The sequence below is a fragment of the Podarcis muralis genome, chromosome 6 (genome assembly GCF_964188315.1).
Source record: "Podarcis muralis chromosome 6, rPodMur119.hap1.1, whole genome shotgun sequence".
NCBI classification, from domain to species: Eukaryota; Metazoa; Chordata; class Lepidosauria; order Squamata; family Lacertidae; genus Podarcis; species Podarcis muralis.
Genome location: NC_135660.1, coordinates 47,664,036 through 47,691,731, shown reverse-complemented (window position 1 = coordinate 47,691,731; position 27,696 = coordinate 47,664,036). Strand labels below are relative to the sequence as shown.

Here is a 27,696-nt window from a genome sequence, read left to right as displayed (position 1 = left end):
AGAGGTGCTGACAGCTCATACCTAAAGCTACCACTTTCATCAAAGGGAAGAGGCTTTACTGTGTATCAGGTGGGCACAGCTATTCCAACATATAAATGATAACATCACACACAGATTTTCCCAAAGTGCGCACTATACAGAGAAGCAAGGAAGAATTTACCGAGGGGTAAATTCCTCCAGTGAGGGGACAACATGAGAAAACAGATATGGCCAAAGAGGAACTGTTATTAAGGGAGACAAAACTTGTACACAGCCACGTCCTAGAACCTGAATCTAAAGAACCTGAAATTAAACTACACACATTCTAGCTTTTAAAAGTGCACTATGTACTCAGAATGTACTATGGATACCAATAAATATGCATACATTTATTCTGAATAAGGTACCAGAAAATCAAAGCCCTTAGGTTCTTCCACGCAAAACTTTAAAATAGTCATACATAACTCCCAAATTTAAGCTATAATTTGCAAGATCCAAATTGCTGGGTTAAATTCAGGGCCTTTCTTTCTAAAAGAAAGAAAGCACACTGCTGCAAGTCTATTAAGATCTGAACATAACAGAAGAATAAGATTTGCGTCTAGCACTTTGTCTTACAACTTATTAATATGAAGTACTAGAAATAAATGCGTGCAGATTTTACCATACACTTAGGAATATGATATAAATGAATGTGAAATACTTTATCTAGTTTTCCTGAGTTTATTTACAAAATGAGTCAGGGAGGCTAAGGTCAGGATTGTTCTGTTTGGTATTCTCACACACAGTGGCAACAACAGTGAATTATGCCTGGGTCCAAATGGAACTTCAGCTGAAAGATGGGATATAAATATTTTAAATACGTGCACACGTTTCAAAAATGTGCAGGTTGTGGGTGGAGAGACTATTAAAACACATCTCACAGATTTGACTCACAGCTTAAACGAAGCTGCACACTTTGGAAAAGTGCAGAAAGAAAGCACTGGGGAAATATTTGTCCCAAGAATCTATAAAAAGTGCCGCCAATGGACATAGTCTTAGCTTGTTTACTGAAGTGAGCAGGCCCACTTGAAGCAATCTTGTAGAATTTCAAGGAGGGGGGCAGAGAGAGATTAGCAAGTGAGTTGGAATGCTAATAGAAAAAAAGCACCACCTGGCTTCCAGCCAGAAACCAGTGACACCAGTTGGGTGTAAAACAGAGAGGGGTGGATGGGATGGATATGGTACACAGCCCAAAGCTAGCTGCCCATGCAACATAGGCATCTAGGAAAAGCAAATAGGGCTATGAACAATACTGAATCCAAGCTAGTAGAGCAGGCGTGAGAAGCCAACGATGGTTTACAAACCCCATCTAAAGCAAACCATGGTTAACATTAACCTCAGTGCAGACATAATGCTACACAGTGGTTAACGCAAAGAAGAGGGATGTTAGCAAAGCCTATGATTTCTGTGCCTATGTTTTTAAAAGCCACACCTGCCTGACCAGAAGGGGTTAAAATAAAATTTAAACACCATACCAGACAAGCACCCACTTGCAGACAAAGGGGGAAGAAACTGAGTCAGGGACCTAATAGTGGACAATTTTGAAAATTACAGGGTATGTCAATAATGGAGATAACAGGGGGATTCAAAAAGGAAATAATCTCCACAAGGGGGTGGGGGGAGAATAGAGAAAGAAGCAAAAAGGAGCAACTGCCTGCAACAAAGCCATTAGATTCAGGGCTTTTATCTTTGCCAATGTTAAGTCTGCAGACAGTTGCAGACTTAAAGACGCTACAGATAGAGAGCAATGAAAATCTGAAGGTGAAGCAATCCTTTTGTTTGCCTTGGAGCCCAGAAGGAGATTTCTCCACTAGCATTAAAACACACTGTCTGGTTCTCAGGTGACTGTTTTAGCTACTTCTACTTTTAGCTGCACCAGAAGGGTGTCCATTAAATTTTGTTGGCATAAACGGCTTGAGAAAAGGGACACAAGCCACAGAACCCTGCCACCACCCTCTCCCTCAAACACCCCAACACCTCACTACCTGCTGCCTATTTCCTTGTGCTCTTCAGGTGTTGAGCCAATCACTATCCTGCTAGCGGCCCACTGATATCCTTGTAAGCATCCAACATATAAAAACACAGAATGCATTTCAAGTGAAGGCAAAAGTTACTCCTCAAGCAAAATGCCACCAACCCAAAAGCAGCACTTTGCTTCAGTGATACAGCTGTGGGAACCTACAGTGAACCCAGACTGCTTTCTCAATAGCTGAGCATGACTAGAATAGGGGACAAAGTATTGCTCTGAAACATTAGGGCAACGTTGGGTGCCAGTGTTCAGGAGTAGGGTGAAGGAGGTTATTCATTGAAAGCAAAATGGAAGATAAGTCTGAGAAGACCAGTCATCTCCAAACCTGCTCTGAGCTTTTACAGTTAGAAGTTCTGAAGGCTGAAAGTCCAGATTAAATTCTCTAAAGCTCCTTCACAAACACAGAACAGTGCAAGAACCACATAACATGATCCTCTGCTGTTGCAAGAGAGGATGTTTGTGTATATCACAGCCATATGGATGGGGCCACCTGCATGGAACTTTCCCTAATCTAACCCTTGCGAAAAGGGAGCTGGCAGGTGGGAAAGATCAAAGAGACCGGACCCAGCTCTGTGACTGCAATATTTACGTGGAAACATGGAATCATACCTCAGGGAAGTGCTCCCATTTTACTGTGTTCGCTTCCTCCCTCCCCCGCCCCACACGTAATGGAGGGACAGCGTATAACGAAACCAAAAACGGGCAAAACTAATTTTAAAAGCGTCCCAAGTTCAGTGCTGCTGACATAACACAAAAGAGAATAAAGAACACACACTGGGGATTTTTAGCTCTTGTTGCGAAGGGCAAAGGAAATAAAACAAGAAGAGTTTAAGAAAGTAAACAATACATGACGTGAGGTTCCTGAATAGCGGCATGCTCAGCTTTGCAGCTCTCTAGCTGTACTAGGATGGCAGAAGCTCCAGATCGCCACTACCACAAGCACTGTCCTAAGCCTGCCGCTGTCTTCACTATGCTGCAAAAACTTCTCCCCACACTGCATATTTCAGTCTTCCTGCCCTGTCTCCAACCCACTGACAGGAAACCGAAACACAGCATACAGCAACTTGGCTCGTAATAGGGATCTATAAATTGCAATGCACTGTGACTATGTGTTTCTTAAATGCATGAAATAGCGGATAGTTTTCTTCCCCACCCCAACCAACGAGATGTCCAATTTTAACAAGGCTACTATGTTCCTTGTGATAAATTTAAATTCTACACCATTAAGACTCCTATACAGTGGTACCTCGGGTTACGAACTTAATTAGTTCCGGAGGTCCGTTCTTAACCTGAAACTGTTCTTAACCTGAGGTGCGCTTTCGCTAATGTGGCCTCCTGCTGCCGCCTCCCGTTCTCAAACTGGGGCAAAGTTCACAACCCAAGGTAACTGCTTCCAGGTTAGCGGAGTTTGTAACCCAAAGCGTTTGTAACCGAAGGTACCACTGTAAGTCCTTTGGGGCGATAAAGATACTGACAAAGGGCATTATTTAGGCATACCTGCAAAAAGCTAAAATTGTGACTATTCCCCCCAGTAGCTTTTAGGAATACATTGTGAAGTCGAAATCTCAGAAGTATCCTATGCTAGTTATCACAGTTTAGCACTCTTATGCTGCTAAAGTATCTTGGGAACTGTAGTATTTTAAGGAGGCTGAAAGTTGTTCAGAGGCCCCTTGGCAGAGGTACAATTGCATAGGAACCATGACTGCTAAGGTGGCGCAAGAGCGCTTTAAATATATGGTGTGGCATGGATTTGACTTCTGTAAACATTAATATCAGTTCTTTGCAACTTGGGTACTTCCTCCTTTCCTGTGATGTTCCCTTTTTTTGATGAGCAACAGCGTTACAGTACCCCTTCTCTCAATCCGTGGCCCGTAGCACCTATTCATTTATTACAGTTATCAGTACCCATTCAGCATACAAGGTTGCTCATTAGCAAGAAAGATTCATTAATCACACTAGCAATATTTTCAAAAAAAAATCTAACAATTCATCAGGATTCTTCCTACAGAGCAGAAGAGCTTTAGGTGGGGAACACACACACACACACACACAGAGAGAGAGAGAGAGAGAGAGAGAGAGAGGGAGGGAGGGAGGGAGGGAGAGAGATACAGTCCAGCTGATATCTTCCTCATCTGCCTACCTCTTTCCCAAGTCCTCTTTGGGCATTCAAACAATGCATAAGGGTGAAAACTGTGTAGGGGGCACACAGGGGTGTGACCTGGGGGCCGAGCCCAAAAAGTCAGATAGAGAGGCCTGAAGTTCTCCATGCTTGGGTTCCCATGGAGATTCTGGCTGCATTCAACTGAGCATGCCCAGAAGCCTCCCTTTGTACAGGGGTTCCAATCACAGGGTAGAGTGTATCCAGATTCAACTGAAAATTGTTTAGAGCCCCCTCTGCACTGAACACATGAAGGATCTCTCTCTCTCTCTCTCTCTCTCTCTCTCTCTCTCTCACACACACACACACACACACACACACACACACACTTCTCCACTTTAAGCCCACCCCTGTACACCTGAATGCATAAAAATGGCTCTTGAATCCTTCCCATTGTGGTAGATTGCCCTTTGCAGGCGAGAAAATAAAGCCCAGCTTCTCCCATTTGATTTTGTGCCTATGCATCTGTTGCTCCCTCCCCTCTGTTTTCTTTCAGAACTTGACCTCCTTTGCATTCCCACAGACCTATCAGAACTCCCCCTAGTGTTTCCCCCCCCCCTTCTAAAATCGCCTCCCCCTCACAAAACTATTGGTGCCTCAAAAGCATGCAGCTGTGTGCACTTTTAGCATTATCGTTAATTGAAATTGCAAGCTCAGCTCAAGACAACAACAACGGGCCCAGCCCCCAGCCCTTTGCAGAAGGAAGTAAACATACACAGGAAACCCACAAAGAACAGGCTTGCGATGTCAGGGGACAAGGCAGGACACCAAAACAAAAACTACAAAGCGCTGCTGTGACAGAGGGACGCTGGTGCTCACACAGAACCTTTTGATTTTGTGGAAGCACGTTAACTTCTGCTGTTCCAGCCTGAGAGTTGTGGCTGTGTCTTTAGCCAGGATGCTAAGCTGGAGATGCCCCTGCTGCGGGTGGCGTGGGGGGAACCTGTTTCAGACCGAGGGTTGGGCTCCAATCTGAGCACCTTACCAGAGGGCCACATGCTGGGGGTGGAGAGGGCCTGAGGCAAAAGTGAGCAAGGCAGCAAAGGTGAATTTTACCTTTGCACAGGAAACTAATTTCTGCCCACACTCATACAGCCCCCTCTCTATTCTCCACCCAGGCAAGCAAGATACAGAGTACGAGGGCAGGCAGAAGACATTCAGAGGTTGGTGTGGAGAAGCTTTGCCCCTCCAGATGTGGCTGAACTCCCATCACCTCGGACCATCATCCAGGTTTGCTGGGGCTGGTGTAGTTGTAGTTCAGCAACATCTGCAGGGCAAAAGGGTTTTCCGCACCTGTTCAAGGAGTTGATGAGGCAGAATTTGTGAAGGGTGTGGCCAACAGCCAGACAGAGCGGTGGTTGGGTCCCATTGGAGCACCAGGCCTGAGGTCCCCTCTTCATTATCCGTGGATTCGGAAGGCGGTCCCCTTCCCATGCAAGAGGTTTTCCCTTCCACAGGACCATATCAGCGAGCCTGGGAACAGTGATTCAACCAGCCTCCCTACACCCACCCTCCCCAATCCTGAAGATACGTTTATAAATAGGAAGCCTGGGTACAATGATAGCATCCTGAAAGCAATGCCATAACCCGATCTGCGTGTGAACTAAGTCCCTGTTGTCCCAGTAGTATTTATATTACTCTAACTCCTGTTACAAAGGAGATGAGTCATAGAGTAGAGCTAGCCAAGCAACAAAACTGCATGGCTTGCTGAAAAACTTGGGCTCAAGGATAAGCGGGCTGCATCCTGAAGCACGTTACAAGAGCACCACTCCAGAGGAGCAATGGCTAGCCAGATTTAAAAGCCATTGGACAATGCCATTTCCCTGCAATAGGCAGGGATTATGACAGGCCTTGACATGTAGTGTCTGAGAAATCCGATACCCTAGCAACCTCATGTATGGACACTGACCCAATCAGATTTCAGTTTGCAAAGAGAAGAGAAACAGTATTTCTTCTGCATACAGATGAGCTGCAAAAATGGGTCACTTCTTTGCATTTCGGGGAGGGTAAGAGAGGTACTTCTTCTTTCCAGATCTTTGCATGGATTTGTGTGTGTGTCTGTGTGTGCACGCTGTTTTGTTCCGTTTTGAAAAAAGCACTCACCTGGTGCAATGTGGCATTTCCAGGCTGCCAGGGCAAACCAGAGGAAAGCTGAAGGGTTTAACATTTAGACACACTGATAAAAGTTTGCATTTTCAGGAAGACAGTTTATCAGTAACTTACCGGTTCTTTTCTAGTTCGTTGTGCGTAGATCTGGAAAATAAACCAAGAAGAAAAGGATTAGCCATTTTATAACTTCAAGAGCCAATTCCCCTAAATTGTGAGCAGTTTTTCTTCATTAGTTACAATGGATCAGAGCAGCACATTCAACCACGCACACAAAGAACTACCGTATTTTTCCATGTATAGGACTAGGTTTTTTTACAAAAAAAAAAAGGTTTAAAATTGGGGCTCGTCTTATACACTGGTAGTGCTGAGGGATGTTTTCTTAATTTGGAATCCCCCAAAATAGGGGGCGTCTTATAGACGGAAAAATACGGTACTTACTAACCCTACAAGTACAGGTCCTTAATTATTGTTTAAATATTTGGAGCTCTAGATCTTATTATACCAACGGTTTTCAAGGCTTGGGATTTTCATTCATTTCACTTGCTCATTGTTTCAGTTCCCTGTATGAAGCAGCGTGGCCCACATAATTTTAGAGTTATGATACAGCTTACACAGGTTAGTTACCACAAGATGAAAACAGAGATCTGGGAGAAAGCCCTGAGTACAGTCATACCTTGGGTTGCGATTGCTGTGGGTTGCGCATTTTCGGGTTACGGGTGTGCCGAAACCCGGAAGTACCAGAACAGGTTACTTCTGGGTTTCAGTGCTCGCGCATGCGCAGAAGTGCTAAATCGCACTTTGCGCATGCGCAGAAGCGCCAAATCGTGTCACGTGCGTGTGAAGACACAAAACTGTGGGTTGCAAACGTGCATGGATCACGTTCGCAACCTGAGGTTCCACTGTACTCATGAGGCTCCTCAGATCATATTTCAGCTCCCATTGATCATCTGTTCACTTCTTCCCGTAAACAAATCAGAAGTTGAAACAGTGGAAGAGGTTTCAAACTCAGGATAAGTCATCCTGAACAAGCCAATTTACGGAAGTTTTAATTATTTTGAGCAATTTTGCAAGTTTCCAAGGCCCTTCGTATTAATGAGACTGCAAACTTTGTTTTTTATTGGCCTACATCATGGATAGCATAACGGAAGCAGGAGACAATGAATGTTTGGATCCCATCAAACTCTATATTATTTAAAGTGCTAACCGTAACCAACAAGATCCTATGACTTAAAAAAAATTGACATAAAAGAATTTGAGAGCAGCATGTATATTTTATGATAGACTAACTTAAAATAAGAGGTGAGTGGCTTAGAAAAAGAATAGAAAGAAATATCCATTTGTTTGCAAATTGACATCACACTTGGTTGAAGGCCAACTATTTCCTTTTAATATATTAAAAATATTTATAACTCACCCTTCATCTACAGATACTTGGCCAGGGTGCAAAACTTTAAAAACCACCATACAACCAGCACTGAAACCCTCAAAACAAATGGAGGGAGATAAAAATAACAAAGCAGGCTAATAAGCAACTAAACCATAATATGCCTGGGCAAATAATAGGTTTTGACCTGGTGAAAAAATATTGTCAGAGCCAATCTCACTTCTGAGGGGAGGATATTCCACAAACAGGGTGCCACCACAGAGAAGGCTCTCTTCTGCATCACCACATACCACATCTCCCCCAGTGATAGGACATGCTAAAGACACTCCTTCGACCTTAAGAAAGGGGCAGGCTGATATAGGGAGAGGCACTCCTGTAAACTATCAACATCTAAAAAAGATCCTTGCAGAGAATCCTAATGACAATAGGATTGACTTCAAAACTACAGTAGTTCCAAACTCAATGGTGATTCCTCTATTAAATCAGAAGCTTCTTAAGAAATAAGGGTAGGGGAACAGGTGAACAGGGCCAACTTTTGCTGGGCAAGTAGAATACACAAAAATTAATCTGAATTACTCACACCTCCAACCTGGAACTGAATGGATGGCTACATGCATAAGCCACTAACTATAATATTGTCAGGAATTTTGGATCTGATTCTAAGAAGCACAGTCTCCTATGTTCTGATGGACAGACGCCTGGCTCCTCTCCCACTGTGCAAATTATTACAAAGCCTAGAGCAGAATGCACAAGTGTAAAAAGAAAACCAGCAACATTCAATGAACTTTTTTTTAGCCTAAAGATGTATGAGCGTTTGGAGTAAAATCAAATGTAAAAACAATGGGACCCTATTGTCACATGCTATGCAGAAACTTAGAAATTTAAAAAAAAGATGAGAGGACAGAACTCACATCCTTCCGGTGTTCTCATAAGAATTCTTCTCCACCATTTTGAGATTTAGTTGACCAAGCCATTAAATGTATGTTTGAGCTCATTGGTATAACACAGCTGCACCCCTACCCATTTCTTAGGTTGTCCCCATAATAACCAGCAGTCATCAGAATGTTATAAACATCCTTTTAATCTCTATTTTGGAACAACTAGTTTTAAATTTTACACATATCATATTCCTATTCATACATGGTATTCTTTAGACTGTGCGCTGTGTTAAAATACATGCATTTCAACTATTAAATAAGAATGAAAGAGGGGTGGGAGACACTACAGTTCTGCCATGTCCCAAGAAATACAAACGAAATTCCTTTGAACTGCATTTCAAGCAGCAGCATCTAAAGGTATAGAAATAAAATCTGACACTGTTGTGAACTTACGCATTCGGAGTAATCTGTGTGTAAATTACTGTGTGTAAATCCAGTGTGTTATTAGTTTTATTTACTGTTATGTTCCTGCAGGAGATGTCTCCCTCTTCCTGGAGACTCCATTAATGGCTCCAAACCCAAAGATATGCAAGGGATTGAATTCCAACATTATAATCAAGCCAGTCATGAAGGTTGGCGCTGAAAGAACAAAGTTCGGCCCACCGCTGGGAACAAAATTAAAACAGCAGGCTCTCCCTATTTCTTCTCACACAGGAGACTCTTTATTACTTATCTTCCTTCTATCAGACACCAAAGCTGAGGAGGGTTGCCATTTTTCCATGAAACTGGAAAGTTTATTATGTGATTTATAACCATATTGGCATAAAGTAGTATGAATTTTCCCAGACAAGGAAGGGGGGGTGGAGGGGGGGGACCTCTGCCGCTTCTAAATATATCCTGTCAGACTATTACAACGAACAATCCTTAAAATAGAAAGCATTTTGAAATACATCTAGTGTTCTCCTTGGTAACTTGAGGTACAATCAGAATTCTCTCCTCAGAAATCTTTGCCATTTCTTCCATAGCTTCCTTGTAGTAAGTACACTCATAATTGCCTCTAAACTAAAAATTATAATCATTCAATGGAGTAACATCCTGACTTTCTGTTAGATCGTATACGCTCATGTGTTAAGTATTGCCCACGACTGTGACTAAATTGTGCGGTTGCATAACCATCGCTCAGTTGTATGCTAGGCAGAATTTGGCTAACAGTGCACTCCTCTAAGTGTCTTTTTAGAAGTAAGCCCCACTCTCTCGAAGGGGTTTACTCCCTGGTAAGTGTATGTGAACAGCAGTCTGAATCCTAGTTAGCGTTTTGTTTTTTTAAGCAGATTGTTATTCCTTATAGATGTCCACATGACCACCAGATTAATTCCATTTTTATTTTTATTTTGGTAAAGGCAGAGAAAAGAGCCTCAATACATGTATACAGCACTTACAGAATTCCTGTGAGGCCGAAGGGACGAAATGTTTGCCCAAATGACGATTTTGGTACAGGACATCACAGTTTTTCAAAGTACCAGCCTTATTACATATACACATAACGCTAGCCAGAAGTGGAGCTAAAATCTGATGAGGAAAAGGGATTAGCTGCAGAACAGCACAAACGGTTCCAATTCTTATTATTCTTGTTTACCAGATTTGACTCAATTGCAGGCAGTTGTGTTTCCAGACTGGGGCCTTATATCACAAATGGGTCATTCAGATACAATCTCTCTGTGTGAGTAGTTGGCTTCCACACACCCCAGTTTTCTCAATCCTGCGTCTTCATCGTTTTTCCACCCATGTGGGTTTGTTGCCCCACTTCTACATCACAAACTGCACAAACTTTTTCTATTCAGGACACCTTTTCATAAACAATTCTCAGGAAGTGCACAAGAGCAAATGTTGCAAGCCTTAGTTATCTTGTTTCACAATAAGCAAAAACAGAGACTTGTAGTTTTTGGGTTTTTTGTGGGGGAGGGTGGACATTTCCATTTGTTTGTTTCTAATTTTTAGTACCAAGGCTTTTGCACAAGAGGGATTAATATTTTTATCTAATTTTAAAGCCTAGAAAGTGTGGGGCAAAAGGTAAATGTGGAGGAGCCCATAGTCTCAGAGGTACATAGCCCCCCCCCCCCAGTAGAGATCTTGAAAAACAGCCTCTCCTAATCAGGTTGCTGAAATTCAAATGTGCCTTCAGCATGTCGCAGTTGGTGGAAATAAGCCCACTCATATCATTTGAGCTACCAGGAAGAAAATGGTTAGATTGTGCTCAACTGGGAAGCAAATGGAAGTATAGGGGTGTTGTGTTAGAAGCCACCCACCCAAATCACGCACCCCAAAATGCTAACAAGCTTCCATACCAGCTGTAATTGTAGATGTCTTAATGGGCTGCTTTTACTTATCAGATTTTCTATAGTAAGGCGAGATCCATATTATTATTATTATTATTACTTTTGAAGTATGGACCAGTATTTTAATGGCAATGATGTCATGTGGAAAAAAAGAACAAAAACCAAAACCAAGCCTTGCCTACACGAGCAGCACCAATTCCATAATAAACTCCTATCTGGAAGCACTCTTAGTCACAATTCAGCATAATGCTTAGAACCCCCTCAGTAAAGCAAGCTTTATTCCATCATTGTATATTTGCTGAATTTTGTGGCACTGCTCTACACTCTGCTGCCTCCATTTCATGAGGCTATGTGGTTTTTTGATGCTGACCCCTTACTTTAGAACACAGGTGGGCAATGTGGGCCCCACAATAATCCCCTCCCCCCAGCTGTCTGAGAACAAACTGGTACGTTTCTGTCATCCACGCCATGGCTTCCCCTAAAGAATCATGGGAACTGTAGTTTACCACTCATTGAGCTACAATTCCCAGCACCCTTAACAACCTAAAGATTCTTTGTGGGAAGTTATGAGCTTTAAATGTACAGTGTGGATGTCTGTCTCTCCCCGCCCCCCCCTCTCTCTCTCTCACACACACACACTGAAATCAGAAAGAAATAATTTCATTCGAAATTTGAAATTGAGAGGACTGGTAATTCAAACCCGATGTAGCCATGGGGAAAACTGAAGCAAATCAATCTTATATTCTGGATTAACCAGTCCAGAAGGTATGTCCCTGGCTTTGCCAGTCATTAATTCTAGCTCTGTCACTGGCATGGGCAAATGCACACACAGACATGGATCAATTACCTCCCTGCTCCCCCCCCCACCAACCACACACTAAGGAATCCTCCTCTTGACAGAAAATAGGCTGCCCAGCATTTGCAATTCCTTACTACAAAGTATCAGGCAGTGCAAAGTTAATTAGCACAAGTCTTTAAGGTAATAGTTGAACAGTCACAAACAGATCTCTTGGGTAAGCCACTCCCCTCCAGCCTGACATAGTCCTAATAGTTGGGTGTAGCCTTAAAATGCTTCATCTTGGAGAAAGGCCCAGTGAATGGTCTGGAAACACCCAATATTGCAGAGTTACCAAAACTAAGCAGATGAGTAACCTGAAGGTCACAGGGCATATTATTATTATTTTAATGAAAAGTGATTTTTAATTTTTTCCAATAATATTTGTAAAAATTATGGCCATGAGCCATTGTAGCACAGGTACAGCATAGCTTGGGAGAGAAAGGAAGAAGGAAGATGGAAGATTGCTGGATGCGGATCTCCTTCTGCATAAGGAGTGGTACGACTGTGGCATGAGCTTTTCTTCTTCTTTTAACTTCAAAAAGAGTCACATGGATCCAAAGGTGCCCTTCCACTCAAAGCAAGATCGGATCCTACTTGCCAGAACATTTCACAATGAAGTGAAATCCAGAGGTGTTCTTCCATTTGCACAAGATAACGTTCTCTCTTTCCTAACTGGATTTTGTATCTTGAACTGTGTATAGTTTTAAGCCTCTTTTCGCATGCCCAAAACACAGTCCAATACAGAGATGGGGAACTTCTGGCTTCTAGTTGTTGCTGGACTACAATTCCCATCATCCACTGTAACTGTTTGTGCTTGTCTGGGGCTGGTAGGAGCTGCAGTCCAACAACCACCTGGAGGGCCATAAGTTCACCATCCCTGTCCTAACAGCTGGGTTATATGCAGTTCCTCACTGGGAAACATTGGCAAGTAAGGTGTTTGAAATCCCCCAAACCCTGCTGCAAAACAAGCTTTGCAACAGAGAAATATTTACTATGCACTGGAGAGCTTCATGTACCCAGTGTACAGGCATGCCGTTGCATAATGCCTTTGCTGCTGCAGGTACTTTGTGCAGCAAGGTCTCCCCTAGTGCTTTGCACAACAGTTTGCAGAACGGCACTAGGGAGCAAACCCATTCTACCCACCCTTCTTTGTAACCTAACCTACTACCATCGTCTTTCCCCCCCAAAGTGGATATTACAAAGGAGGAATGTACTTTCACATTTCTAAAACAATTCATACATCAAAGCGGCTAAAGATCTTTTCACATCAAGGCAGCATGCAGAAACATATGAGCAACAGAACAATGAGGCTGTTTCTCTCCCGTCTCCCCATATAAACCCGTGTTGCTGTTGACGTTCCCTGTAAACTGCAAAATCCAAGACATAGAATAGAGTCAACAGCCTTCTTGGCACATTCATACTGATGAACTTAAGAAGCGTAGGGAAGGGGACATAATTCACAGTTCTGCTGCTATACTAGACTCGTTGAAAGAAATAGGAATTCAAGAGAAGTCGTGTTTTGGAACAACACGTCCTGGAAGGTTATTTAAATGTACAGACCTGACCTAACCTGGTGAATAAAAGGCATACAACACATTGGCCCAGTTCACACGTCACATTAAACCATAATCTGATAACAAGAATGGGTTTAATGTGCATAAGTAGTGTACTCGTCCAAATATCTTAATTGTGCTACAAAGAGTAGTGTACTATTGAACACTGCTCAAAAGTTCCTGTGGTGTTCCTTAGAAGGCTGGATTGTCGTGTTGCCTGGACTTGAGCTCATAGTTTCTTTCCTCCAAAGAAATCCTGAGTGATAACCAATGTTTGTTCTGGGCTTACTGCTTATGGTTTGTTTGAAGAAAACAATCCACAAGCCTGGTCTGAACAACAAGCCAAACTCAGTCTTCTTTCATCTGCGGTATGGCAGCAGCAGGAGGAGGGGACCACCCCTGCAGAAACATCTGAACAGAATGCACCAGCACATTTCTCATTCAAATTACACCACAGCTAGTTGAAAACCATGGTTTCATATGATGTGCTATCTAGGCCAACGACTATAATACACCCACTGGAGTATGAGGGCCAGTTTGCAAAATGGCAATTGCAATGCTTTGAGCAGGACTGCTAACCCAGACCTTTGCTACTAGTAAGTTATTGAAATATTAAGCAACGTCAAGTCCTCAGCACAACCAAGACAATGTAAAATAATACATCTGCGTAACCTAGTTTCTTTATTTAAATAAAATATGTTGTTCCAGGGAATGGAAAAACGACCTTTAGAAATACAGCCTCATGAATACCCAAAGTTAACCCCTACAGAGGCATAGAAAGTAACTCTTGGAGGAGAAGCAAGCAATCCTGGAAATTGATTGCAACTCACAAGTTTCTCTTTACATATATTTAAATTCACTGGTCACTACATGTGTTTTATATTTTAAATGTTACATCCATGGGCACTGCCTGTGTCTTTATTTTTATTACTATACTCTACTAAGATGGCACAGCCACTCCAAACATAATAATTATAAAAATATACTTGGGAAACAATTCATATGGCCATTTTTTACACATATAAGAGTCACCACCTGATGACTATGCAACACTTCCAATGGTATAATAAAACAGTGACCATGTTATCAAGGGGTACATGTAAAATACCTCTGCACTACACAAAGTTACCAGGATGCTATCTAGTGATGACTTTTCCATGTCAAAAGTGGCCATTTAAAATCAACCCTATGTGTGAAAATAACCCAGCCTCTGTTTTTCCATGTTCACTTTTTCAATTAGAACAAATAAATGTGACTTGAAATAAAAACTGACACAGTACTGTAAATTACTTGCAGTTTGATCAGTTTCACTGCCCATCTCAAACAATGTTTCTTCGCTTGGTTTCTGGGTGCCAAGACCTTTGGGATCGGTTGGACATGTCAATTGATTTTAAATATCTGTACTGATGAATTTATATTTCCTTAAGATTTATTTTATTATTCGATTTATTATTCCGCCTTGCTTCCATGATGGAACTTGGGTTCCTAAGGCGATTGGTCTCCCATCTAAGCAAAGACCTGACTTAAGACCAGCAAGATTGCAGCATCATATGGCCTTCGGATCACACCCTGGGAGGAATGATATTAAGCTAAAATTCAGAATGGCAGAAGAAGCAATTGGGCAGGTTTGAGCTTGAGCTATGTTTTAACTTGAGGTGTAGGTCAAGTCACAGAGTGATAGTTAGAATCCAGTCAGAATGTACCTGCATCCTAATAGAGTCACATGCTTCTTCACTGGTCTGCCCTCACTAGAATAAATCTAAAAATATGCTCCAGCAAAAAAAGAGATTTAGTACCATAGGGTGAAGCAGCTCAGGTAGAATGTGCAACTAGCCCAAGGTCACCTGCTGAACTTCATAGCAGAGTTTAGATCTGAGCCCAGGTCTTCCAGATCCTAGCCTTCCACTGGAGTCACACTGCCCCACTGCTGAAACCTGGTACCGACTCAAACTCAGCATGATAGCAACAAGTCTGTGCATTCAAACACAGGGCTACCTCAATCACAGGAAAGTGGGAGGCAAAGAGAACATTATTTTTACAGCAGCAAAGCAATGTATGCGAGGGGGCTCTAAACCTCTCTGCAACGTCCCTCCCCCTCCCCAAGCTCCAAGTGCTTTTCACCCAGCCAAGGTTACTGCTGGGATCAGAGTTCAGTGGCATAAAAAGGTGCTCAAGGAGAGACATTCTGGGTGGAGCAAGGATTCTTCTCCATTCCATGAGATTCCTTCCTTCTTTGCATGTGACAGAGGTATTTCCATGTTTAAATGCAAGGGACTGTTGCAGTCACCTCTAGGTTGGCCCCAGGTTTTACATCTCAAAAGAATCAGCTAATCTCTTCTACAATAATATCATGTGCAGCATGATTTCTTCTTGTCTCCATGAGAGCTTGGAAGGTAGTGAAGAGCCAAGGCTGAAATACTGCAGAACTCAACCAACCAGCAAAATGTTTTGTCATAACCATTAGGAATCACTACAACACAGGAGCAGAAAGAGAATATGCCAAAGAAGAAGAAGAAGAAGAGGAGGAGTTTGGATTTGATATCCCGCCTTTCACTCCCTTTAAGGTTTCAGCACTGAGAAACCAACAAGGAAGCAAGATTAGAGATGGATTAATATGTATGGTCTCGGAGCTACCAACATGAGTTTGGCCAAACTGCAGGAGGCAGTGGAAGACAGGAGTGCCTAGCGTGCTCTGGTCTATGGGGTCACGAAGAGTCGGACACGACTAAATGACAACAATATGTATGGTCCGGAATTTGAAAGTAACCAGGAGAACTATCAGTAATCTACATTTGGATCCAGATCAGGCAGATATATTTCACCGAACATTTCTGAGTATGGTGGTTATCAAACTATGTCTGTTAGATCTGTGGCACTTTTGCTGCAATGCCGTTTGTAGAGCTCTGGGCAAAAGACACAAAAGTATAGCATCAACACTAAAAAAATCAGGGTTGGACGTGGTGGTGGTGGTGGTGGTAAAGAGCTACGTGTCTGTTTCGGATATTTATGACCCAGGTTTAGAGAGGCCTGAGCAATATTTCAGATACTTTTGTGGTGTGTGTGTTTCATTTTCAATGTTACTAATCCATATAAACCAATATTCAGTTGCAATAACAAGTAATAAAATAAAAGTTACAGAACAAAAACAAAACAACTGAAACATATTGCTCAGCTTTATAGATAAAATAAAGTATCTTATTGTGGGCAGTTTTCAATATTTTCATAACATGGTAAGTTGAAAAGACACTTTTTCATAAAATCCACATATTCCAAAAGGCTTTAGGTAATATTTCTAAACTGCAAGGGCAACTTCAAGAGTACCTTGAAGCTTGCTTTCATGCTCAGAATGTACACATCACCAGGGTCAGACCAGTGATAACTCCAAAGCAATTTTGTTCACCATGCCTTGTGTGTATTTTCAACTATCTGTATTGAAAAAAGCTAATAGTCTTTAGTTTAAGATAAGAGGCACCTCTTCTTTCATTAGGCACCTTGAATCCTGCTGTCCTCAACCAGAGTGCTCTGCTCGGGCAGGGGTAGCCAAGATGGTACCCTCAAAAGGTTTCAGATTCCAACTCCCATGAGCTGCATGCTCAAAGGTGATGGGAGTTGTAGTCCACAGCATCTGGAGAGCACCACTGCATTAGGAACATTTGGTTATAGAGGACAGTTGTTGGACTAGATGACCTGCAGGTCCTTTCCAGCAAAAAGATCTCATGGCATTAAAGTCTGTAGAAGCAGAAGCCAGGATTGCAATAAAGCAGGCACAAACCTAAAGCCACAAAAAATAATGCTAACTCTTCCTCCAGAAACCTAGCAACAGCAGTGTTCAGTTTCTAAGAAATACACAGCTCCCTTTCTGATAAGTGTGGGGCGGTTCCCACAGCTGGCCTCCTACGACCAGCCTGATAGGAATATCAGACAGTCTACAGACATGCAGGAAAGCTGTGGTCTCTGTAGCTAATAAAACCTTAAAAGGAGGTCATGTTGGACCTCTTGGGGCTAAATATATCATCCATCCTACCTCAGGGCAGTTGTACAGGGTGTCCTGTGCCTTTCCTTTCCCCTTATGGCAATCCTATTGGGCCAGTCACTATTATTCAACCTAGTATCACCCAGCAAGCTTTGTGGCGGCATGGGAATCTGAACCTGAACCTCCCTGGTCTTAGCCTGACACTATAACCACTACACCACACTGGCTGCATTCGTGATCTTTCCTATAGGTAAACTTTTGGCCTCCAAATCAGCTTTCTCAAGCCAGCAATGCACAGCAGTTCTCCAGAGGCACCTGGTTTTAAAGCAGTCGCGAAGCTTCAGAAGTGTCAGAATAACAGAAAGACCAAGTCATCTTGCCGCATAACCAAAATATTAAGTCCATCTGGTTAGGCAGCAGCTGAAATCCAAGTGCTTTCAAGCTGGGTTTCATTTGGATTAGAATCTAGTGAAAGGAGCCAACATATAGTTCCACAATATATACACCACCCCTATTTTCTTGGCCAAACAGGAAGAACAATATACATGCCGAAGTAAGCAGCCCAGTTCTGTCAAAAAGCATCGCCTACTGCAAGCCTCTCCTTTGCCACAGGGTTCTGGGATAGGAGTTCAGGCAAAACAGGTATTTTGTATCACACAAATCTGGCACATATAATTAAACTCTCTCTATCCCCAAGTATTTGCACTTCCTAGATATTACCAGGTACTGGACAACATCCCATGTATGTGGTCTGTGTATTCTAAAAATATCAGCCCTGCAAAAGAGTTTAAGAGGCCTACATCCTACATATGTTGTCGCAGCTCCAATACATTGAGGCGGGGAGAGAAGAGTCAGAAGGTAAATCTCTAAATCCATAAGTCAGGAGTAACCCAGCACAGCTGACATTGCACACAACCCCACGTGGTCGCTGGCATCTCAATGCCACCTGCAATCACATTCGTCTTGTATACTGTGGCTCAGTTATCTGTCAGAATTCAGTCGTGTGTAATGAACTCGGGACACACTGCACACAACAGTGACACATTCATGTGCACCATATATAAAATGCATCAGCAAATATAAATTTGGAAACACAGCTTCAGAGCCATTCACACTTTACTTTTTAAATGTGGACACATGCTACATTTTTAAAAATGCCAAACTACTTTAGCCGTGCCATCAGTTCTAAACGGTACCTGGGCATTTAAATGGTTAGGTTTCTCTGCAGCGTGCACAGAAATGGTGACTGAAAAAGGATTGGTCCCACTTCTGTTTATTGCAGGGAAGCCCAGCCACTTAAATGGGCATGAATCATCCACAACTGATGGCACAACACATGGAATTTGCTATTTAAATTCTGGTAGTTTGAGTACTCAGGTTAAAAGAGAGAGAGAGAGAGAGAGAGAGAGAGAGAGATGAACAAGCCCTTACAGAATTCAAAATGATTCAATAACATCTGTATTTCATTTACCAGAAATCAAGGGTTAAAACAGAAAAAAAGGACAGAAGAAAGAGAAATTCAATCAGAATTAAAACCTGAAACAGACCAATAAGGGGTGCTTCTGGGAGTAAAACCAAAACAAAAAAACCCAAATCCATTAAAAACAAAACAAGTATAGTGCAAAGGATCTGGGAGGACCTTTCCATTATGATGATCCTCATGAATAAATTTTAAAACAATCTGGAAAGATCTTTTGATAATCAGTGTCCATATGCCTCATTTCATGCAGACAAAAATATCCTCAATTTCTACAGACAAAAATATCCTATCAGATAAGCAGTGCAAGCCTTAACACATCAGAGAAGAAACTTCAGCAGTTTAATTCATGAAAACATTTGCAGGATCAGGACCTTGGGGGTAACTGGCTTTTAAAAATATATCAAACCAAAACATATGCATTTATCCAGGCTTTTAACAAACAACAAAAATATATCAAACCAAAACATATGCATTTATCCAGGCTTTTAACAAACAACAACAATGCCACTGTTTTATGTTGCCATTTTATGTTACTATTTTTATGGATTATGCCATTTTTTGGCCTTCCATTATTTTATAAGCCACTTTATGAATCTATTGAATTGAGAGATGGGTTATAAGTGGCTAAAATAAAATTAATCGAGGTTCAAATCCACTGTACACTTAAATGTGAATTAGCACTTCTGAAATCAGTAAGAATTACCGTATTTACTCAAATCTAATGCTCACCTTTTTTGGCCAAATTATGTTGTGAAAATTATGGTGTGCATTATATTCGGTGGCACATTTACATTTGCCAACTTTTTTTAGTTGTTTCAAGGTTCTGAAAACTGAGGTGTGCGTTAGATTTGATGGGGCATTAGACTCAAGTAAATACAGTACTTCTAACTAAACTTGCATAAAATAATCCTACATAATAGATTTTCATATCCCCTAATGGCGCTAGTAGCAATAAGGAAGTAACTTTATTTGTGTAACATTATCACTATGTTCTGTGTTGCCACTCCACAGCATGTACTTAAGAAAATGCCAGCAGCCTTGCCAATTCTCTTTCTAAGCAAGGGGGGGGGGGGGGGCAGCACACCCTACAAACTGAAACCACTGAATTGTATACTGCCTAAACATAGCAAAACAGCAATTGACTTTTCTGACTGGGCCTAGATTTTGCAAAGAGCTTCAGGGCTCATCTGGGAAACATGACACTAAAAACAGTGCTGTGCCAGGTTTTCACAAATGTTTTTTATTTCAAAAGCAAGCTCTGCATTTTGAAGGGGGCAAAAAGTTTGCAAGAAACCTCCTACCTTCCTCCATGCCTGTTCATTGCCATTGTTCCTATTGTTTTTATGTGTGTGTGTGTGTGTGTGTGTGTGTGTGTGTGTGTGTGTATGAAGGGCTTCTTCACTATGCAATTCTAGCTAACTAGGGATCACACACTGTGAACAGAATGAAGTCATCGCACAGCCACATTTGAACATACGATGATTTCAGCAAGGGCAAATGAAGCTTACCCACTGCCCTCACACTGAAGGAGCACAAGGAAAGAGAGAATGCATGCCTAAAGCTCAGGCCACCAGGCTGTTGGTACCCAACTTGCTTCACTAGGCAATTTCATCATATGCCATCATTACACAGCAAATGTCCCTCCTTTTCTTGTTGCACGGCATGAGCTAGGACAGACAGCACATAGGAATATGGATTCAGATGCAGACACTAACCATCTCCACTGCACTGATTTCAATAGGATACTCCTATGCAAAGAGAAGAAAAAGAAGAAGAGAGATGCTGGTATGCATATTCTGCACCGATAAAAGTGCTTGGAGTACCATCACAAAATGGCTGCTAAGGATGGCCAAGGTAAGAGGTTCCAGTACTCTGTACTAGTGAGTGCTGTCACAATAAGCCTTGTGTACAACTGTGTTCAGATGTGCATCCCTATCCTGCCCTAATGAAATCAACTACATGTAACTAAACTGCTGCAATGGAGCAGCAATTGTGCCTCAGCAACATGGGTGCCTCCCCACCTCTACATACCTAACACCGTGCAAGGAGTTTCATACCCCTTTCACAAAGGGCTGTGCAAAATTGTCCAGAAAAGGGACGCACATTTCTCACAGAGAGAAAACGTTCATGAAACTCAGTGCTCATCTCCCATTTTGGCTCAGCGCTACTTAAAACTACCTAAAATCAGGCCCCGGACATTCAAAAACAGTGTGGCTGGAAGTACAGAAATTTGGGTTCACTTTGCATGTACATTCATAGAAATGTCTTCGGGATGAACAAAAATATTCCAAAATAAGTACTTTCTTCAGATATCTTCTTTGAAAGAGTAGAACAGCATAATGCCAAACATTGCCCTCAGTGGCTGATTCATGCATAAGTATGGAAGGATTTATTTTTGTCAGTGTAATAATAATGTTTCCTCCCCACTCCCCATTTAGGACTATTTGTCCTTGAAAACAGTTACAGAGTTTACCAAGTATACACATAGTATACAGCAAAATCTCTTGATACTGTATAATGTATGAATGAAGGTTTCCCCCCCAAAAAAACAAGTATGCCCCATGACCTTCTTGAGCTACTCATTCTCTCAATAGGTTTCTCTATTTTCCATTATAGACCAATGCAATGCCCTCCATGGTTAGATCCACACTTAACTTACAATATCCACTTTGGCAAAGGAGATTGTGCTGTTCAGAAGCTAGAAGCCAATCTTCATGCATGTCTACTTAGGAGCAAGTCTTAAATCAACAGGACCTAAATTCCGTGCTCAGAAATGCCATGTCTCTATAAATATGCTTAATATTGCACCATTGGTTCTGAAGGAAATTCCATACAGCTCAAATTAATTTGGAAGAGCCAGGACTTGTATAGGATGATAGGGGATATGGCCTTTACCTGGTGGTATAAGGAGAGAAAAGGAGCCAAGGGGAAAGAGGTCCCCTCACAAACCTTAATTTTAAATCCTAGCAAGGCCCACTTTTGCCTTCTGTCCCTTTAACGAGCATCTTCCCACAATGATGACAGCTCAACGTGCTCTTCTAAAAATAAAAGCATGAATTGGATTGCAACACAAATAGTCAAGCCTACGGACCAAAATACCATAGCACTCTACTTACTCTACCTTACTCAGCATCAAGTCACTGTATTAGATGTTTCAGAGATGCCACAAGTTTTGTTACAGAGCAACTCTCTCCAAATTGTCCATTTCCACTTTCCTACACAAGCTGGGTGTGAAGCTGCACCTCCTGACTTTGCCTACTAACAGCCACCAGTGCTCTCAGCCTCAATTTGCCGTATCCTTTCATGAACCCTGTTAGACTGAGGGATTACACAACAGACCATTTTAACTTCATTAACCTGATTATATGTTGGAAAAAGCATCCGTCTGCATGCATGCGGCTTTCTTGATTTCCTGCTCATGCAATAATGCTTTGGCTATTGAAGAGCCACCGAGGCTGCAATCCACCAGACTCCACTCCCACACAAGTCCTATTGAAACAATTCAGGGTTGTTCAGGAGCAGTACATGGGGAAGCACAGCTTTGGCATGCACGGCTGAAATGAGTAACTGCTAGGCGAGCAGACGTGTTAACCACCCCTTCAGTTATAATGGGACAAAATGACATCCGTGTAGAAAACTGAAAATTCAACCCCAACCCCCGTTCACAACAAATAAGCATGAAAATAGTGAATGCCCAGAATAAGGACGCAACAAGAGTATATTTCATAGGGGCTGAAAACGTGCAGAGGTGTTACCCAACAAAGCAAAGGCTGCATTCACATACAAGGTTAAACCATTGTATGGGTTAGCTAAACCATACTGTGCATGAGCTGCCTGGCTTAAAGCTGTGTCTGAACCTGCAGTCATGGGTCAAACAGTCCAGGATTGCAGGTGCAGAGATAAAGCTGAACCAGATGCTCCATGGTTTGTTTCCCTGCTGCTGGAAGGGAGATGCAAAGCAGGAGTGCTCAGGTTGCATGCAATTTGTGAGCAGCTGGGTTTCACAAAAACAGCCATCATATCTTAGCATTACATGTGAATGCAGTCGTAGGCCAGGCCTGGAATCTAGCTGTACATGCAGCACCCAGAGAATATCAGTATTCCTTTTGTAAATGGAAACTAATTTTCTTATAACCATTGCTGCTTAGGCTAAGCAGAGAACCCCATAATCTACAGGCACTGTAAGAACTATGATGTGACGTTTGACAGTTCAGGTATCTCCAATGGAGAACATTGCCAAATGATTATTCTGAGATCCTCAAGACACCGTCAGTTACCTGCTTTAGGCACTTTATTAAAAACATCTCTCCCCCTCCCCCCCCCTGCCCCCGGCCTTTCCTGATTTTTTTTCCTTTTCTTTTCCTTCTTATATCTTTCTCCCCCTCTGATGTGTTTACATTTTTATCCTGCTTTTAGTATCTGTGGGTCATATTCTCATGTTATGTTTTAGGGCACAGCTCCATGCTTTAAAGCACCATGTTGAACACTGCTTAGACTTTTTTTTTTTAAGTATGAAAGCAGTCAAAAAAAAAAAAATCAGAACAAATAAACAAACAATGCTCGGGGGAAATGCCACAGCAAAAATAACTTACAAGTAGGGGGCCACAAAATTATACCTCCATCGCATGGAAACCAGCAGATTTTTCACCAGCCTGCTTCATTCTCCACCTTATTCATGCCCTGCTAATTACCATGTTAGCTTGGTAGAAGCACAGCATAGCATACGTCATATGAAGAATACAGCACACAATTCTGCATGGCACTACTAAGGGAAGAGTGCAGGCCAAACAAAACGTGGTAGGGGCAGCCACACTGACTCGTGCAAATGGTGCAGTCATGTGAATCTAAAATGGTAGGTTCTATTTTTTTACAACAAAAGGTGCACATTGACAAGCAGAACTAAATTTTTGTCCCCTGCTGTAACTCCCTGTATTCCATCAAATCATGATTCTCCCTACCCACAAATCCAGTGCAATTCTGGTATTAGAAGCAGGCTGGTGAAAAATAAATTTAGTTTTATGCCTGTCCAGCCCACAGGGTTTGTTTGTTTTTTATGAAGTTCCTGTGATAATGAATGCTTCAGTGCTGGGAATCCTGACACTCAGTATATATACTCAATATATACCCCCTGTTGTCCTACTGCTGATGCAAACACAGAAAAACAACAGCTTCTTCATGGCAAATAATCTCAATGGTGTCAAATACTACATCTACCCTACTAAGTAAGGAAAGTTGTGAAGTAATCACTACTCCAGCTCTAGTAAAGTGAAATTCCTCTTCCTGGAACAAAAACACTCCCTGTACATTATTTTATATGCTTTGAGGCTTGTTGGAGATTCAGAAAACATAGGCGAAGGCCTCAACAGTTAGAAACAGTTCTTCTAAATTCAGCCCTCCTTACCTATTAATACACTTTTATATTAACCACACACAGGCTTGTATGTCGAAGTGCTCTTCAATTTAGAACTGTTTGAGTCCTTCCCACCCCGCGAATAAAGTCAACACCAGGAAGTAACAGAAATGCCATCAAGAAAACAGAAAGCACACTGAAAACTCATCACCAATTATGCCCATGAACTCTGCTCAAGATTTTACTCCAGAACATTCTATGACCACAGAGCTCTGGAAGTGGGAGGGGGACAAACCAAGGAGTAACCTTCCTTGTATTCATGGGACTGACTTTTGAATAAGCGTGCAAAAAGATGGGCTCTTAGATTTTCAGCCTTCTTTATCTCTGCCTCTTCTGTCTTTTTAGCAGTTCTCTCACCTCACACCTTGCTTCCTTTTACTCATAGTTCCTTCCCTCCTTCCATCAGCAGCTTCCACTTACCCCTATTTGCTATGTTTTACATTCCCTGTCCTTGGACACCCACCCCATACCTGAAAAGGGACAGTGCATATTCCTGCATTGCAGGGGGTCCTGCTGCTGCCTCTCTACCAGGCCCAGGACAGGCCTGATAGACTACAAAAGGACTGCTGCTGCCCAGCAGATACTACTGTTTACATTCTTTTAAACTGCTTTTCAACTGTGTCTTGTTTTTAATTGTTTTTTAATTGTTTTAAACTGTTTTTATGTGTTTTGGGGTGGTTATTCAGCTGTTTTTGTTCATATTTTGATTTTGTATTTTGGGTTTTTATATTGTAATTTTATCTTGTGAACCACCCTGAGACCTGCAGGTATAGGGTGGGGTGCGTGTGTGTGTGTGTGTGTGTGTGTGTGTAAGTAAAACTAATGACCCTCAGGATCCCTTCCAAAGTCTGTCCACTTCCTGCCCTTTTAAATCTGGGGTCTTCCTTGGATTATTATTATTATTATTATCTGTTATCACAACCCAGGACAAAATTCCTGCGACTTTTTGGCAAACAAGCCGGCAAAATTATTTTTAGGCAAATCTGCATGTTGTTTGACACATCATGCAACTAAAATGGCATCTATGCAGAAATTGTGCATATGGTATTCTGACATTATATATGGCTAATTCTGAGGGCATTGCTTAGCTTTAATAACTTCATGTCTCTACAAAATGGGTTCTAAATTAACTTCAATACACACAAACACAAACATTTTAAAGAAGTGAATGATTACGCACCACTTGGGTAACTTTGGACAAGTTGGTTTAAGTATATTCAACAGACAGCAATAGAATGAATTTATTTCAGTAAAATGCAACCACCAAAATCAAATTACAAGTGAACCTTCCAACTAAAGCAGTCCACGAGGCTTCAGAAATATTATCTTTATTGAAAAGAACTGTGCAGGTCTTTTTTTGGGGGGGGGTGGGAGATTGCAAGAACTTGTTGACAACTCACTACTGCATAATGCATACCACATGAGGCATACAAAGCAGGTTTCTACATTACCCTATAGAGGTAGGTAGTTTAGTGTTATGTGGTCATACTACCACTACACAGAAGTAACACAAAGCAAAAGTACATCAAGGGGCACCTATAATTTCTTTGGGAAATGTTTCAGCAAATATGGCTAGATCTAGAACTGCAGGTACATATGCACTCTCCAAAACAATATTTAGGCTGCAATCCTAACAAACTTACCAAGGAGTAAGCTCCACGGAACACAGTGGGACTCATTTCAGAGGTAACATGCATAGGATCAGGCTCAAAACCAAGGTTAGTTTCCCTAGAGCAAAATCATCCTTGCTTAGAAAAGCCTTCAGTGAGACTGAAGGATGGAAAGTTACATAAAAGGCAGCATGGCACAACCTGCAGAAGCTGAGGCATTACATAGCCAGCTCGCTCTGCTGGATTTAAAGAGCCAGCTACCACAACAGCATGTTGGGAAATTTTTCTATTAAAAGGCACAAGCCTACAGATTATCAAGGACTGAGAGGAAGTGAGATCGCAGAGAAAAGGAAACTGAATCCCCAGAAGTTGCAAGCAAAATACAGCCTATTGTGCCTGATGGGCTTACAAAGGATCACAAAAGCCCTTTTTTTTTTTTTTTACTCCCTGCAATTGGTACCTGTTAGCAGTGCCCGTGCTGCTCCCTCCGCTGCTATGCTTTCTTGCCCGGCTCAGCCTCTGCGGTGGCTTTGGGTCCTGCAGTCCGAGGCTCGGCATGGAGGGGAAGGTCGAGGCATACCCATGCTCACACTCTGCAGAAATCACCAGCAAACGGGAAAGAGAAGGGTCAGTCAAGAGGGTACAAAACAGTAGGTTCCAAGGACACATGGACTTAGGCAGGAAGCTTCAGCGAGCCCAGAGAGAAGTCCTCAGGGAGTGGCTTCAAACCACCAAGAACTCTGACGGGACACAGGGGCTACAGACAACAAGCCACCTGTCCGAGGGAGAGCCCATACATAGCAGGCAAATGCTTGGGATGGCATGCCAGCAGTGCCTAGTCTCTGCCATTTGAGGGGGGGGGGGCATCTCTCCACCTTGTTTATCTACAGCATGTGAGCCTGCTCGTCCTCCCCCTTTCCCCCAAGCCCTCCCCAAAAACCCCATTCATTAAAAAGGAGAGAGAGAACTATTCCCCCTTATGGGGGACGTGTCACTCCAATCCCCACCCCCTTCCTCAATCCAGTTACCTCTCTCTCTGCGCTCCAGGTATTCAGCTGCCTCCAGAAGGCGCTGGATGTTAATCATCTCCACCCGTTCCATAGCCCCTGGGCTGGATGAGGCCGCTTGCCAGCCCCTGGGCACTCTTAGATCTTCTCCTGGAGAGTTGAGAGGAAGGACTCCCCGCTCTCCCCTTTTACAGCAAGGGTGGCAACAACTCCGCTTCCTCTTACCGGGAGGGGACGGGCACAGGGCAGCAGGCGAGGCGGTACTAAGGGGCTGGGGGGGGGGTCCCTTCTGATGCCTCCGGGAAGTTTGATCAGCGAGACCAAGAAATGGAGAGGATCTAACAACTCCTGCCGTAGTTGCCCCTGGACCCTGCCCACATCCTGCTACCTCGAGAGCCTGGCGCTCAGTCTCCTACCCCCCTTCTTCATCCCCTGGTCAAGGAGCACCGATCCTGTCCTGATCCTTGGCTCTCGGGTGCTCTTCCCCCCTTCTCCGCCGATCTTGCCCCGCGCCTTCCCCTCCCTACACGCCGAGTGCCACCATCGATCCCTCCTCCGACCTCTCCGTCAGCCTTGCCCCGCTAGTCTTGCATCCTTGCTCGCCGCCGCTGCCCGCTCCTTCCCTTGACCCTACACCTTCCCTCTCCACCTCGGGGCTGCCCCTGCATCCATGGTCCAAGCCCTGTTCCCTGGGATCTGGCGGCCGTTTTCTCTCCGCCTCCTGCAGCAGATCCTGTAGGTCCCTGCCTCTTTCACAGTTTGTTTACCTCTGGTTAGAAATCATGGGAGGCGGGGGGAGGAGACACTCACACACGCGCACGCACTCACACACACACACACGAGAAGACTCCGCCGCGGGGCCGCTTGGGAAATGTAGTTTCCCTGCCTGCGCTCCCCCTTCAAGGGCGGGGAG

General features: G+C 42.9%; 1 protein-coding gene across 3 annotated transcripts in view; it reads right to left on the bottom strand.

Moving 5' to 3' along the window:
• Positions 1–27,696, bottom strand: part of MXI1 (MAX interactor 1, dimerization protein) — an 80,899-nt gene that overhangs the window by 37,682 nt on the left and 15,521 nt on the right. For 2 of the 3 annotated variants that reach the window (XM_077930222.1, XM_028730320.2), the window contains exons 2-3: positions 26,237–26,369; positions 6,429–6,458 (exon numbers count right to left, since the gene is read on the bottom strand). In XM_077930222.1, coding sequence (XP_077786348.1) covers positions 6,429–6,458; positions 26,237–26,369 — 163 coding nt within the window. Of the gene's footprint in view, positions 1–6,428; positions 6,459–26,236; positions 26,370–26,804; positions 27,545–27,696 lie in introns of those variants that run through there. The other variant, XM_028730321.2, reaches the window with a different exon arrangement.